Source organism: Haliaeetus leucocephalus, unplaced genomic scaffold (assembly GCF_000737465.1).
Source record: "Haliaeetus leucocephalus isolate CR32 unplaced genomic scaffold, Haliaeetus_leucocephalus-4.0 Scaffold262, whole genome shotgun sequence".
NCBI lineage: Eukaryota > Metazoa > Chordata > Aves > Accipitriformes > Accipitridae > Haliaeetus > Haliaeetus leucocephalus.
This window is the reverse complement of record NW_010972698.1, coordinates 4,177,215-4,193,054: the sequence shown is the minus strand read 5'-3', so window position 1 is coordinate 4,193,054 and position 15,840 is coordinate 4,177,215. Positions and strand designations below refer to the sequence as shown.

At 41.6% G+C, this 15,840-nt stretch overlaps 1 protein-coding gene across 1 annotated transcript in view; it reads left to right on the top strand.

The window, feature by feature from the left end:
• Nucleotides 1–5,629, top strand: part of IL1RAPL2 (interleukin 1 receptor accessory protein-like 2) — a 387,096-nt gene extending 381,467 nt beyond the window's left edge. Inside the window, exon 10 of the mRNA XM_010568937.1 lies at nt 4,932–5,629. Coding sequence (XP_010567239.1) covers nt 4,932–5,629 — 698 coding nt within the window. The remainder of the gene's footprint in view (nt 1–4,931) is intronic.
• The last annotated feature ends 10,211 nt before the right edge of the window (nt 5,630–15,840 follow it).

Genomic DNA, 15,840 nt, shown 5'->3' with positions numbered 1-15,840 from the left:
ACAAAGCCAAGGAGGAATCTTATTGTTGTCTTTCCAGTGGAAAGCACAAAGGTGGAGACAGACTCTTCTCAGAGGTACACCGTTGTTGAACAAGAGGCCGCAGGTATGAATTGCAACACTGAAAATTCCATTTAAACATTTGGAAAATTTTCCTCACTGTGATGGTGGTCAGACACTGGAAGAGACACTGAAAAGAAACCTCCAACCTTGGAGGTCTTCAAAACTGTACTGGATAAGGCCCTGAGCAATCTCAGCTGGTCCTGCTTTGGGCAGGGTATTGACCTGGAGACCTCCAGAGCCCCTTCTAACCTGTATGAGTCTATGAATCCTTGTTTCTAAATATCCAGAATTTTGATTCCAACATCTATCGCCAAAACAATTTCACCAAATTCACCCACTTCAGACACTTTAGTCTCCAAGGAGACATCCCTAGAGCTGCCATCCTTTCCTTCTTAATCCCTCCTTCATTTGCCATGTCTAATACAGAAAGTCTGACAATGGCTAAGGGAGTGGTATGCTGGGAGAGCAGTGTGTCATGCTCATCTGCATTACTTGTTTCTTTATGTTGAACTCATCAGCTGTCCCTTAGCTTATACTGGGATTGGGCTCTCTCTGGGCAGGGGCCATCACTCTGCTCTGTTTCAGCAGTTCCAGCTGCATTGCTGTTCTGGTCTGAGCTAACAGAAGAAACAGATATTTAATAAATAAGAAAAGCAAGACATGCAATCATTTTTGTTATAACAAAGTAATCAGAGTTAGGGTTTGGGAACTCTTCAGTTAGGAAACCAGGACTGAATTATTCTTCTATAAATAACTTTCTCAAGTGATAGTCACACTGCCAAGCACAGAAAGGCTGGTTATTTTCAGAGTGCCAGGAACCAGCCAGTATGGGGTTGATGGTGGATACTCTTTGATTCTTGTGGTGCTGCAGACCATGCTTCCCAAAAATATCTGTAGGAGTTTATATGATTTCTGGTGTTCTTTCCCTCTCCCTCAACTGCTTCTGCAAATTGTCTGAATATGGTTAGTCAGTCATTTCTTTGTGTAAGCAGCTCTGTGTTCATGGTGTTCGTTAATTCCTTGCTCTTAGTCCACTTGCATATTAGGCTGTCTGGGTTTCCTTCCAGGCTGTGGTTAGTGTAGCTCATTCAAGATTCAGTAGGCAGTTATGCATGATTTAATTGCAAATGGGATGCGTGTCTTGTACTTCTTCAGTGCTTCAAACTACAGTTTGGCATCATTACACGTTGACAGTGTTCGGTGAGGGCATACTTGCTCTCAGGTGATCTGTCTTCATTACTAAAGGGCAACCATGCAAAACCTATGTTTGTTTATGGGTCTAAAAGTTCTTGCTGTCCATACCTCCTTGGGCATTGCATTGGACATGATGCAAGTAAGTTACTGATAGAGCTACTCATAATTCTATTTTTTTTGACCTATGCGAAATGCTAACATTTTGAAAACAGTTTTTGTGCTATATTGCAAAATGGTGTTTCAAGGGGGGGAAGAGGGATCAAAATTTAAAATGTTCTTTTTCAATAAAAACAAATGGGTTAATTCTAATGCTGCCATTTTTACATTCTAGTTTATGATAAAATACAATCTTTGGGAATTAAAAATTAATAATTCCATATTGATTCTGTCAAGATGATTTTTTTCTCCCCTCACAATGAAACGTCACTGAAGTTGACACCTCCTGCAGTGAAAGTGAGGTTTCAGCAAAATGATATTTATCCGATGGAAATACGTTGGTCTGGAATCTTGCAGTTGATCCTAGTTGGCGATGTCATTCCTGAAATCCCTGCTCAGGTTTTTTTCTTGAAAGTGAAACAGAGCTATTGCCTGCCAATTACTTCTTAGCTCATTCGAAAGGTGAAAACAACCCTTTCTCGATCCTACATTGCAATATACATTGCCTGGATTGAGTATCTTCTAATGGATTGAACATTTAAGACAGACAACGGAACCTGTGGTATTTTGAGCAGTCTCAAATTGTGAAGTGAAAGGAGAGCAGGTGATTTAGCAGCTCACACGTTTATGCAGTCAGTCTGGTACCACTGGAAAAAATAAAGCTTGAATTTCCACAGACAATAATCTGTCCCCCTATGCTTTTCTCGCGGAAATGTTTAAGTTGTGCACGTTGGACATATTGTAGAGTGCACCCAATGGAACCACGTGCTCCAGGGAAGTTGTCACCTACATTTAGTAGCAGTTCCAACCTGAAGTTACTGGGAGTGCTAAGTACTTCTGGACCAGATGGCTGGAAAATGCGTTTGCCTTTTCATTTGGGCTTCCAGTTTCCTATAATACAGTGTATTTTATCCTCAGTGCACCAACAGACCCCTGTACATTGGCCATGTCTATCGGTGAACCAGCTGCAAACTTGGAATTTGAAGGAGCACCTAGTGGTCATTTGTGAAGGTGTCTGTTTAGTCATCTATAGAGAGAGCTCTAACTTGTTGCAATATCCAGTAAGTAAGGTGGGCATGCCAAAATATGGGAGAGGCACAGAGGGGAGAAGTATCCATCTGAGAAAATAGGGAATTTTTCCTGTCTTCTTCCCACCTCATTCCCTGTTTGACTAAAGCAAAGTCTGGTGAGTTTTTGATTGAGATGGTATAATGGATTATTGCTGGGTTGTTGCTATTGAAATTATTGCTGCTGGATATTTGAAGAGATGGAAGTGGAGTGATTTTTTGTTTTGTTGGTTTCGTTTTTTTTTAATTGGATGCATATAGGATACGCACGGCTGTGCTTAGCACTAACCTGGATATGTGGTACTGACCTACTGACCGGTATTGTGTCCTGCAGAGAATTGTCTTGTACATAGCAGTGTTCTGAGTTGTTTGAAGGAGGGATGAATATGTCTCAGGAAAGATGCATGATAGTTTGTTGTTTTACTGTATCTTGCAGATTCAACCTCTAATGATGAAGCTTCCCACCTAAATTCTTTCTTTTTGGGAGCAGAAAGAAAGGAAGAAAATGAAGAGTCTGAGCTGTTGATACATTGGGATAATCTCTTTCCATTGTATTGAACATTTCTACCTTTCCTTAAGTTTTGTTTCACCAGTTCTGCTTATCATTTTCTCATTGTTGCTGATTCTCTCCCCTCTCCGCTGCCTCTCCCATGGATTTTAATGTTGAATTTTTTTCATTAATGAGTAACTATTTTACACAGAGCAATGTGGGGGTTTTCCTCATAAAATATTTTAAGAAAAAAAAACAACCAAACTGTAAATGCTGCATGATTAAAGAGTCATAAAACATTAACTAAAAGTCAGGATTGTTGCATAGACATTTGTAATGTATGTGTATGTCTTAAATTTTTGTGTGTCTGTGGGATGTTTGCAATTGCCTCTTTTTTCCATTTGTGAAAGAAATTCTTCTTGCTGCTAAGTGGTGAAATAAAACATTGGTAAAGGCAGATTTGATGCTAACTATGCCTTCAAGTCTCATGAAAATAAGCTATTTTAGAATGTTCCTGTTGGCCTATTTTGTAGCTATTTACTTTACTGGAAGTGGTGTGAATAAGCATGCTGTGGTATGGTGCCTGGGACTATAAAAATTAGTCTTGCAGTAACAGATGTTGATTAATGATGTTATTTGTAATTGTTGTTCCTGCTAGAGGGCAGTGTGTCTAAGAGAGGCCCTGCCCTGTGCTGAGTAAAGATCTGTTCTGTGCAGCTCTTGTGTCCAAGTCTTCATTTATAACACATGCTTCTCCTCTGTTGTCAGGCGGCACATTCTGAGTAGCATGGTCAAGAGGTTTATGTAGTTTAAAAAAAAAAAAAAATTATATCCTGTCTCTAAGCTTGCAATCACAGTGCTATGCAACCAATGAACACTTTTCTGACTTTAGTGGGTTTTTTTCAAGTGATTTCATTTTTCTGGTCTTGACCCAAACCCCATTGAAATTTATTGAAATCTGTTCATTTGAATGGGTTTTGGATCAGGTCTGTAAGTAGATCTCTTTCCCATCCTGTTCCATGTCAGACCAGTGTAATTGGCTTCTCTTCCCTACCATCCCTGGGACAAGTGAAACTCAGGGATCTAAGTCCAACTTCAAGAATATTTTGTAGTTCAATAAGCTGACATCATGGAGCTAATGATGGGGCTGGCATTTCTGCTTACACTGATCATTTGCAAATACTTGGCATGCATGAATAAAAGAAGAATACTATTTTCTTTGTCACTGATGTCTCAACAAATAAATACCTCCAATATGTTTAAATTTTCCATTTGTTCCTGTCACTTGTGAAGTTTCTGTTAATACCTTGGGGTACATAGAAGCACAGGTTTGTGATATTAAAACAGACCATTGGGCCACAAAGAATGTTATTGTGCTTTTGTGGTCAATACCTAAAGAAGAAAGAGCTGCTACCATGGTGCTTCTATGCAATAGCACAAGTTCTGCATGTGATGAGGGCTGATTTCTTTTTGAGTTTTTGCAAGTTACAGTTCATACACCCTGCAGCACCCTCATGTCCTTGCATCCAAAACACAAGAACTGCTTCCCAGAGTGTGCTTCCCTCAATGCAATGTTAATCATAACCAGCGTTAATGTTAAAATTTACACAAATGTTACATTGATCTTCACCTATATTTTTTCAGTAAGTGAACTGTGTATTTTTAGTCACTAATGCATCTACACAGTGAGGATATCATGTAAATGTCATTCTGTTGAGATGAACAGGGAAAACTAGTAAAGGATGGAGAGTGTTACTAAGGAGTTTTCTATATGTACTCCATAAATGGAAATATGTTGTGATACACTATCCTATTTTTGTTGGACCATATTGTGAAATGCCCCTTGTCTTAAATGGTGTGGATCAGTAAGGTGTAGGATTTTGTTATACTTGATTGCAAGCCTAATGCTTTGATACAATAGACTTCTTTATTCTTTACTCTTTCTCTCTTTCTATAATTTGTAGCCTACATTGAAGATCTCACGAGATGTGTTGAACAAAGCAGAAGACTCATTATCGTGTTAACTCCAGACTATGTTCTCAGGAGAGGATGGAGTATTTTTGAGATGGAAAACAGACTCCATAACATGCTAGTCAGTGGAGAAATCAAAGTTATTTTGATTGAGTGTACTGAATTAAAAGGGAAAGTGAATTATCACGAAGTGGAATCTTTAAAGCACACTATCAAACTTCTCTCAGTGGTCAAGTGGAAAGGACCAAAAAGCAGCAAACTGAATTCTAAGTTTTGGAAGCGCCTAGTCTTTGAAATGCCAGGGAAGAAAAAGGAGGTGGTGTCTCGGCATCAGGTCCTGGATTCTGCAGAGCAGGGCCTTTTTGGAGACCTCCAGACCGTACCTTCTCTTGCCGTCACGGGCACTTCTGCCACGTTGGTAGAATCGCGGGCTGATTTAACTGATTACCATCAAGCAGACTCTGTGCAAATGAGACATTATTGCAGAGGATACGAATACGATGTGTCAGCAGCAACATTGCCAATAGCTTCCATAAGCAACCATCACACATACTGTAACATACCTTTGACACTACTAAATGGACAGCTACCTCTTAACAATACCATGAAGGATCCCCAAGAGTTTCACAGGAACAACCCATTGCTACCTTTATCAGCAAAGGAGCTTAGCTTCACCAGTGATATTTGGTAGTGAACATCAGGACTCTTTCGAGATGCTTCATGACCGCCATGAAGACACATTTTTAAAGAACTTTGCCCTAACCCCATGGGGTGAGAAAACATATTCGAAGCAGCAGCACACTTGTTTGCTTTTCTACTTGAACTTTTTTGTTTACATTTACAAATTATTGACAAAGGGGGCATTCTTTTGTAACTCAGTAATGTCCTTCCTGTCTTTTAATGTACAGTTTTAATGCTTCTTTAAAAAGGAGGGGGGGGTAGAAAAAACACATCCCATCATTTTACAGTAGGTTTACAATCTGGGATGGATAAAAGGTCACTGTATATGATCTCCAACATCCATACATATTTAAGTAATAGTATTTGAAATACACGGAAGTTGTTGGGTTTTTCATATAGACTTCGGTACAGTTTGAAATTCTAATCATGCTATGAAAATGATTATCTCCTGCACAGACCACAAGGGGTGGATCATTCTGAAAAGGAAGGAGGAGGAAACCTTCCTGGTAACATTGTCTCGCAAGTACATTTTAGAAGATGACCAGCTGAAACAATGCAAATGAAGCTCGATCAATAAAGTGCATAGTAACAGTTACTGCAGAATAAATCACCTGCTCACATCAGCATCTCTTCATTTTATTATCGAGGCATGTTGTATTCCTAGTCAATGGTTAGCAATGTGGTTTTATTAAACAACTTACTAGAATATTGGAAGATGTTTAGGAGGATTTTAAACAATTTTTCTGTCAATTATAAATTATTTCACAATTTTTTGCAGATTTTTAATGACTTTTTTTAAACAGTTTAAGTATAGATTTATCTGTCTGTCGGTCAATTCATTAATTTGAAATTTCTTAAGATCTCTTGAGCTCTTTTAAGATTTGTAGTAAAGGCAATGTAATTTTACATAGGATTTTTTTTCCAAAATGAGTAGTTACAATTTGAAATTAACCTTTTTGTGAGAACATCAGCAATAGAAAATAATTACTACAGCAATATTCAGAGATGAAGTGCTAAATTATTCAGGTTTACTAGTAGTCTGACTTCAATTGCAGTGATAATCACCTGAGACAGTTCTCTCTCTGTTTATCTACCTGTCAATTTATGTACCTTTTAAATATGGCTGAAGCAGGAATATTTCTGCTCTCTGTGCAACTATTGAAAAGTAATATTTTTAAGCAGCTGGTAAGATCTTGCGTTTCTCACTTATGAGAGTGTTCCCATCAGTCAAATAGGATACCGTCATTTATCTTTCATGGAAGGCATTCTTGCTGCTTGTGGATGAGAAGTGTTATACAGGTACTCAGCATCAGGCATTACTACTCAGCGAGTTGAGTTTTCTTTGGACCAGTATGTTTCGTGGAGATTTCCATACTCAGTTGATTAAGGGTTGCAGAGTCAGACCATGGAGACAACAGTATTCAAAGAAAAAGCTCCAAATAACGAAGGCGGAAGCCAGTTTTGCAGTTTTTGGCATGGCTTTAATGAAAACACAGTAGACATGAGAGTTTTGTTTCAATAAGATCTGCTGGAGCAAGCTCCCAGAAATATTTTTATGGCAAGCAACCTTGCCTGTATTTTGGTATGTTTTTTAGCGTTGTTCTCTTTGATTGCATGAATAAAAGTTAGCACTCTGCACTCAGCTGCCTGTGGTTTCATCAGCAAACAAGTTCAGTAAATCCTTGACATTTTGCAGTGGTTCCTAAATTGTACCCCACAGTCAAATGGAAACAAACACTGACCTAAGACTTAAAAGTATCCAGAATTGGCCCAAAGGCCATGAGAATCATCTCAAATGTGCAATAATTCATAGAGGTCAGTATTTTTCCATTGCTTCTTTCCCCAGTTTTTTATTCTGTGCCCTCTTACACCAGTTATTATCTGTAAGGTTTTCATTAGGTTCGAAATAATACATGTTTCTCTTTTTTTTTCTAGCATTATTATGCATTTGACACTAACACCGAAAATGGAAATCTAGGAAATATATTAATTTATTACACACTATAGGACTATAACTTGCTCTTTTGTGAAGTTAAGTTCCGAACATATAGGTGTTAATATACGTATTTTTCTACTGAGAAAGAAAGTGATTTTACCTCCATTATAAATATATGTATTTCAGCCTCCCAGAAATTTACAAAATTTGCACTGTTTTATAAGTGTTACAGACTGTTTACACTGGCTATGTTCTTTAATGCAAAGTGTAATTTAAAAAAAGGAAAAAAACCTAAAAGAAAACCCTGCATGAAAAGAGCTGCATATGTTTAAATGAAAAGCTGTACTTTTCATTATTTTCCTTTCCACATTACTCTAGAATCTGGTTAATTCACATAGAATGTTCAGTGAGATTTTAAACCTACTAGTTCTGTATTAAGCATGCAAACTCCAAAAAAAGAAAAAAAACCAACATATGCAGGTTGGTCTGCTTCTTTTATTTACAATGACTAAATATGGGTAGCAAATTCATTTACCTGATGATAATATGTCTCTTAGAGCAGTAGCTATTCAAAAGCAAAATGCAGTCGTGTTTGCATTGAGGTAACATGAAAAGAACAGTTTTTCTGTCATTTTGCAAAAGCACATTGTGTGTCTGTGTATCGATATCTTTTAGTTATAGATGACAAGTCACAATCTGCTTTAAGATTTCAAAGTGTGTATTGAGTACTACGACAATATATACATGAATCAGAACCACCTGTACCCCTCTGCTTTTAGTATGGGGATGGGGACCTGAGCTCAGGAGGCCTCTCACTGACTCAGTTTCACGTAATACCAGTATGACGTGCTAGAGGCCAAGTGTTTCCGTAGGTAGCGCTTAAGGGTCTAGAAAAAATACTGTCCAACAGTGAAATGCATCCATCGGTGAGACTTGGGTGGCACAGGGACCGGGAGCTTGTCCCACGGTGAGAATCACCTCTGTAACAACCCTCCAGTGGGGTCCCTCGTGGTGGCAGTGACAGCTGGATCAGGGCCTTGGTGGCAAAAATGTTCTAGCTCATTCATGTGAACTTCATTAGCTGAAATAGAAGGGCATAAGGGCATTTTGCGTTCCTCTGTCTCACCAAAGCCGTGTACTTATTCAGCTGGATTTATCGGGCAGAGGCCAGGGCACTACCCTGACAGTGTTGGTGCTGCATCTCGCTTGTGCGACTGTGCAGCCCACGCCACCCCCGGCTTGTCAGACTGTGCCTTCCCCAGCACAAAATCACCAGCAGCAAACACCCTTATTGCAACCACATCGGGCTTCTGATTTGGGGCATGTTCATTTTAAAGATGGTTTATTATAATGTTTGGAAAACTACTGTTTGTATAGTTACCTTTGTGTGTGATGTGCTTCAGAAGCAATTATGGTTTGAAGGTTGTATATAAAATGAGCTAGAAGTTGGAAACCTATTCAGCCTCTATAGATTTTATGTTCCTAAAGAAAGTTCAGAGAGAAAACAGGGTATTTTAAATTAAGTAACAAAGTTGAGTGAATATTGACCGTTCCTGGGGGCTGTGTGCTGGACCAGTGTTTTAATAATTAATATTCCTTTCTTTAGACAGTGGATGGGAAACTTGTATAAAGATATTGTCATACTTTGCCTACCGGTCTGCTCGAAAACCCATTCAAGCCAACACAAAGAGTTCCATCAAATTCAGCAGACTTTGGATAAGGCCATAAAACCTTAGGTTTACTGTGTACAGAGGAATAAAAAAGACAAAAGGGAGAGAAAGAAGTCAAGACAGAAAAAAGTCAAGAGACTAAGAAGCATTTGCTTATTTAATCTGCCTAAAATCAAGCTTATTTTTGTCCCTGTTTGGTGCGGATATGCTCCAGGACTATTCAGCCTTGGGAAAGGAATTTTGTTCATTCTTTGTTATAAACAAGATAAGGACTTGGGAATAAATAACAGATACTTTTAGGAAAAAAAAACCAACCACGTGGTTTTTAAGGGCTTCTATTCTGCTCTCAGTAGTTCCTTTTGATTCAACAGGCTTTCTCTGTTCATCCAAATGCATAAGCACATACTTAAATTCCCCTTAATTCAGTGAGAAATACTTCACTGAGTAGGGGCCTGGAAGAGTAGTTCAGTGCCAGAAATCACGGCATTTAGCAGCCTTCAGAACTGTGCCCTTATGGAGAGCCTCAGAGCAGCTTTTCTGATTTCAGTCTCTGAATAGATGTGAGTGTTATGGCAGAACAGCTGTCAGGTCTCACAGTCCTGGTTACAAGGGAGAAAGTCTTCAATGCTTGCTAGCCTGGCAGTGACATCTCCCTGGGAACTCAATGGTAAACAGGACAACAATGGCTTTTTTCATTGTGCCCCAGTTGGGCAACTGGGAGCTTACCGCATGGGCAGCGGCCGTGGGATGGCTTGGTTGGAAAAACTATCTGCAAGAAATCTCTACGTCCATGCAGCATTTGGTGCATCTTCTCTTGTGCACACTTCTTTTGTGCACCCTTTGAGGTTCATGCTGGGACTGCAAAGTTACTGGGACACTAGGAAATAAGTGGGGAGTATGAAGAAGGGAGAGGAAGAAGAGAGGAATCAGAGTCCAAGGGTTTTCCAGGCAGAAACACTGATTCAGTATAGCACAATGACAGCTCTTGCATGTTTGTCCACTATTCAATGGATGCTGGGCAAAGTTCCCCAGAAAAATACCATTTCTTGCCAGCTCATTTGCTTCAGAACCCTTGTCTTGATAATTTTAAGATTAAATTTCAGTTTCCTGTTGGATGGGAAACTTTGCTTTCTTCCACAGGAAAAAAAAAGACAAAAAAAAAGCTGCTGCTTTACGTTTTCAGAAATTCCCCACAAAGTAAGAACTCATTTTTTCTGCTGGTCTTGTGGGTTCGAAACTCGCATGTAATGCCAGAAGTTTTACTAGATCACCTCTGGTGAGGTGGATGAGGTGACTGGTTTCTGCAGTGCAGTGGATCCCATCGCTGGAGAGTACAACTGGCTCTGGCATTTCAGCAAACCAAACTGCTCGCTTTTGCCTTTGCCCCGTTCTACCAGCTACACATTTCCAATAAGCGTGGTCCAGAGTCAGGAGAAAAGCGGGTACTAAACATTACTGTTTAGGACTGTCCCAACAGCAGTTCTGCAGCTCTTGCAACATGTAGTTGCTGGGTGCTCTCTCAGTTTGCGTTGGTACCATCCCCGGGGGTCTCACTCTTGCAGTCTGCTGAGCAGTGCAATCACGCCAGAGCCGGTTTTTTCCAAAGTAATTAAGCCACACAGGAGTCAGATCTTATCAAAAGTCCATAGGAATTAGTCCTGGTCCTCAGTTCTTGTATTACCAACATTAGTTAGGGAGGACTGTGAGAAATAATGACTGCTCTGAGCAGCAGAGCTGCACAGTGGCGGCAGTGAGCCAACGGGCCCTTCGTCGTGCAGGTCAGGAGGAAAACGGGTCCCTGAGCATTATGATTATGTTCACTTAACGTAATCTATATTGGTCTATCTGCTTATAAAATAATGAAAAATACATAAAAGTACCTTCCTCCATGGTCTTGAAAGTATTTAAGCTTTTGAAATTTCATAAATAATACTATTAAAACTGTTCAATTTCGGCAGTAGTTAGCACAGCAAATGTTAAAAATACGGGATTTTTTAAGACTTCGTTACAGGAAGAAAGCAAAATTTGAAAATGGAAAGTAATGGCACATCACATTCTTGCGAACACAAGAGCAATGTTCTGAAATGTACTTTGCTTCCCTAAAGAAATGAAGTGAAGTGTTTGCGATGGTAAAGGAAGGACGGCTTTGCAGTGCTTACCACAAGAAGCTATTTGATCATTTCAATGCCACTGGAGAAATGCAGAGGTTAATAAGGCTGCTCCACAGACATATAAAACAATGTCTGAAAAAAAGGAAACATAAAGTAAAAGTTAACGAGCTTTGCCAGGATATTTGTCATTTAAATATAAAACAGTAGCACTGCCAATAGAAGCAGAACATGACCTGTCAGCATTTTCTCTTCATTGCAATATCATTGTACAGCTACAGACCAAGCAGTAAAGCAAATAAATAATAATAATAAAAATACAGTTTGTCAAGCTGAGCCAGATTCTCACGGTAGGTATTCTATAAACAACTCCTCTAATTCATTTTGATAGAGCGTAATTGGCTTTACAAGGTTTTAAGAGCTTTCTTCTCTTCAGGACAAACACAAAGACAAAACAATGTATTTTATACTAGATGAGGTTTGCAATTTCTTTTAAGACTGTAAAATAATTCCTTTGTGCACACCAGTGGGTGGTAAATGTTTTCCTGGCTGCAAGTTTCCACTATGGGCATGCAAAGTGGTTTGCTGAAGTGAGAGCACCAACAGCTACTGCTGAACCCATTGGAGCTAGTAGACCAACAGGGTTAAATCTGAGTGCAGTGGGGTACCCCCCATGGTCACCCATGGCAGGGTGGGCTTGAGTATTTGGCGGGGCAATGCCTAGAGAATATAGCACCAGTTCAGATTGTGCTCATACCATATAGAGGGATTTGCAAATTCTCCAGTGCCCTCTTTTAATGGAGGAATGTAGGCAAGCCAAGGTGGAAATGAAAATTGTCAAAGGAAGAATTGTGTGCCTCATTTCTTTCGAAACCCAAATTATTTGGGATTCAGAGCATGCCCTGGGATTTATGATGTGGAGGACAGAATTAGTGATTCTCATGCAGAGAGCACAAGGGGCTTTGCTTTTACTACCAAGACATATTTTCATGATAAATCCAGACCCTGACATAGCCTAGACTTAATGTAAATTAGCCTCTTATGAGGTGACTCAAGAAGAGAAGGTCTAATGAGATGTGAAGAAGCTTTTAAAGTACAATATACTCTAATCAGTGTGTGTGTGTGGCTTAAAGGTAACTTCTGTCAGCACCTAAAAGGGAACATTTAATACTTAGTCCCCAGATAACATTAGAGACTCCATATTCTGTGTAGACTGCGCACAGAAAATTGACATCGATTCCACAAATTATAACAGCCTTTAAAACCCTTAACAGCTCTTTGATTAAAGGATATCAAAGGCTTTATGATCATGAAACAATTAATCTAACACCTAACTCCACTGGGGAAATGTTTTCATCCTCCCTTTAGCAAATGAAAAACAGGGTTAGGATCCATTTTGCCCAAGATCCTACCGAAAACCAAAGGCAGAGCTGGGGCCATGCCCACAGTCTCCCAGTCCAGAGCTCTGACCAGTAGATAATATTCCCTGAACCAGACAGGGAACTTCACAGCGGATTGCCTTAGCCTGGCTCTGTGGCCGCATCATCTCGACCAGCAGAAAAAGATTGTTCCAGTCTGTGTGAACAACCTCTGAATGTTCCCTAAGTGGGTTGCGCCGTGGCTGTTCTGGGGGGGCACGGGAAAGCTCCCCCAGAGCACATTATGACACTTCCCTGTGGGATCAGCAGCTCGCTGCAGGGAGGTGAAAAGACAGAAGCTAATCATCGGCAGTGAAGTGACTTTGGAAGGATGCAAACTGACAAGATGAGATGACAGGAAATCTCTGTGCTGTAGCAAATTATTGGCAAAAGGAGGCAACGGGGAAAAAAATTGGACTGACAGATAATTTGTACCTAACAACCAGCCTGAACCCATGTCAGAGCTCTGGCTCTTACACTGCCAAACTCAGGGAAAACCTGAACAAAGTTCAAACTTCATTGCTAACACCCATCGACATAATGAACAGAGTAAGCATCTGTGATATGACAGTGCCAGTCTGCGAGGAAGGCTTCAATCCAGGGCCAGAAGTTTTCGGTTACGCTTCTGAACAACTTCTCTTTGCAAAACGCCTAGACCAATGCAGGTACAGGTATATCTTGGTGCACAGGCAATTCAAAGCAGCCCCTTTATTGTGGAACAAAAAAAGAGGAGCCCGAGACAGCAAAATAAAGGAGGACGTTCATGAACTTGATAGACCTGGCTTGCCCTTGGCAGACTCCCCCAGCTGTGAAATACAAGCATGAGTGCCCTGTAAGAAGAGTGACGTGGCAGAGGCAGTCGGGCTGGGTGAGTGTATCCAAGAGGTGCTACGGAGTGGCAATTTGGGGTAAAGAGGGGCAGGAGCCGAGTGTGTAAGGGGCTGGAGCCCACCACTACATGCCTAGAAGTCGTGGCCGTGCCGGCAGCTGGTGGGGATGTGTAGGGCATGGGCATTGCTTGGACACAATGGCATCAGCATCTTGTGGTCGCTGCAGCCTGCTCTGAGACCCACGAGAGGCCTTCCAAAACTATTTACGGTACCCAATCCTGAGCTCCCCAGGGACCAAAGAGAGGTAAATCCTATCCAAACAGCTCTGCCCCCAGGAAACAGGCTAATAAGGAGCTAATAAAGGAAACAATAACAGTAGTCATTAATTCAGCAATCTGTTTTAAATCCTTTCTTAAACCGTTAACTATATCATATAAACTTATCATCTTGCTTCTCTTTAAGATACTGAAGTCCCTGGGGAGGGTATAGAAACAGCACTGCCTGTAGCAGGGAGTGTTTTATGTGCAGTATAAAGCCGGTCACAGTCATACAGATTAAGTGGGAGATAAGGCCTTTGGTGGCTGCTTGCAAGGTCTGGGCACCACTTGCGAGGTCTGGGTGCTGCCGTCCATGAGAGGAGGAGAGGACGTGCGTCTGCAGGGCAGCGGTGGAAATCTCCAACACCGCGCCACGAGCACCAGGACCGAGAGCTGGAGCAGCACAGCCCAATGGGCAGAGCACCCCGGTACCCCACGGGCAGCCGAGCATCGTGGCGTCGCATCCACAGTCAGCAAAACAGAGGCAGCCCACGACAAGGGCTTCTCTTGCAAAATACAGCAATGTAACCTTTGAGCTGCTAATCATTTTTCCTTTTTGGCAGCCAAACAAATGTTACGAAAGAGTAATTCTCAGCATCCATTGTACCCTGAGGGTTAACAAACATGTGTAAGAAGAGCTCCAGTTAGAGAGCTGGCAGCCTCTGCCTCTCCTGTAGTGTGTGGAGAGCTCTACTGAGACTTGAGGGATGATGGGAGTTGTCTTTTCTTTTTTTTTTTTTTTTGAGAAATAAGGTCACAGAAATTGTCAGAGGAGCATGTGGAGCGATTATAGCAAAAGCACAGAATCCTGTTAGAGAAACTTCCCGATTTTAGAAGCCTGATTCTTGTTATTTTACAGTAAGACTGTAAAGCACAAACTGTCCCCAAGAGAGCTGGCGAGGGAAGCGCAGTGGTTTGTGCAGGGCGGTGGCAGAAGTTGAGGCAGGAGTGGGCAGAAGGGCAGAAACCAGGGTGTCCACGTGAGGTAGCTGACACTAATCTCACATGGTGCCCTGCAGGGACGGAGCCGGCAGCCTCCTTACAACGGGGAAATGCGGTGCCCATCGCCCTGCTCCGGGCTGACTGCCCAAAACTGCTGCCATCCCACGGTCACTTCTCTGTGACGCTAGTTGCTGATCTTGGGGCGGCGGTTTCTAGTGGACAACCTGGACCTCTCCTTTGGCAGCCTTTTCCCTTCACTTGGCAAAAAGGCTGAGGCTAGAGCGAGCCCAAAGAACAAATTATTGTCTAGTGTTGGCAGGGCAGGGGTACGGTGTGCAAGGGGTGGCACGGGGATGCCCATCTGCGGCTGGCATCCAGGGCGCAGGGCTTCAAGTGCTGTCACTTCTTCAGCAGAAGATGCAACAGCATTTCAATACGCATGTCCACCAGGCCTCACTGGCCCCGAAACCTCACCAAAGTGTCTGATTTCTAATACTTGCTCCCCCTGAGCTAGCAAAAACCGCAGGAACAGCACTGGTGGCAAAGCTACCGTGTCAGAGTGAGACTAAAGTATCACCAGGTAACTTAGGACCAGTTTAACTCGTAGCAAGTTACTAGCTTCTTAAATGGGACTTAAAAATTGTGATGTGGAAGCTGCGTATTCACAAAGTAGCTGAAGCAGAACAAGCTCAGATAATCATCAGCCTCAGCGTGTCCGTACAGCTTTGCCTGGCACCACTGGGAATGACACCTCCCCCTGGGCTGACCTCCCTTGCCCCAGCCAGCTCTGCTTTTCTCCAGGTTTACCGTGCGCTGGGGGTATCACTGCTGACCCATCAGCCACCCCGCACGGTCACTACACCATTTTCCTGATGATTTCATGTTTAACTTGTACTTTGCACTGAGCCACCCAAGACGATTCCCTAGCTGTGGGAAGGGAAAAGCTCCTTACAGGCAGCTTGAAATGCAGCACCGGGGCAGTGAGGCTCACTGTAACATT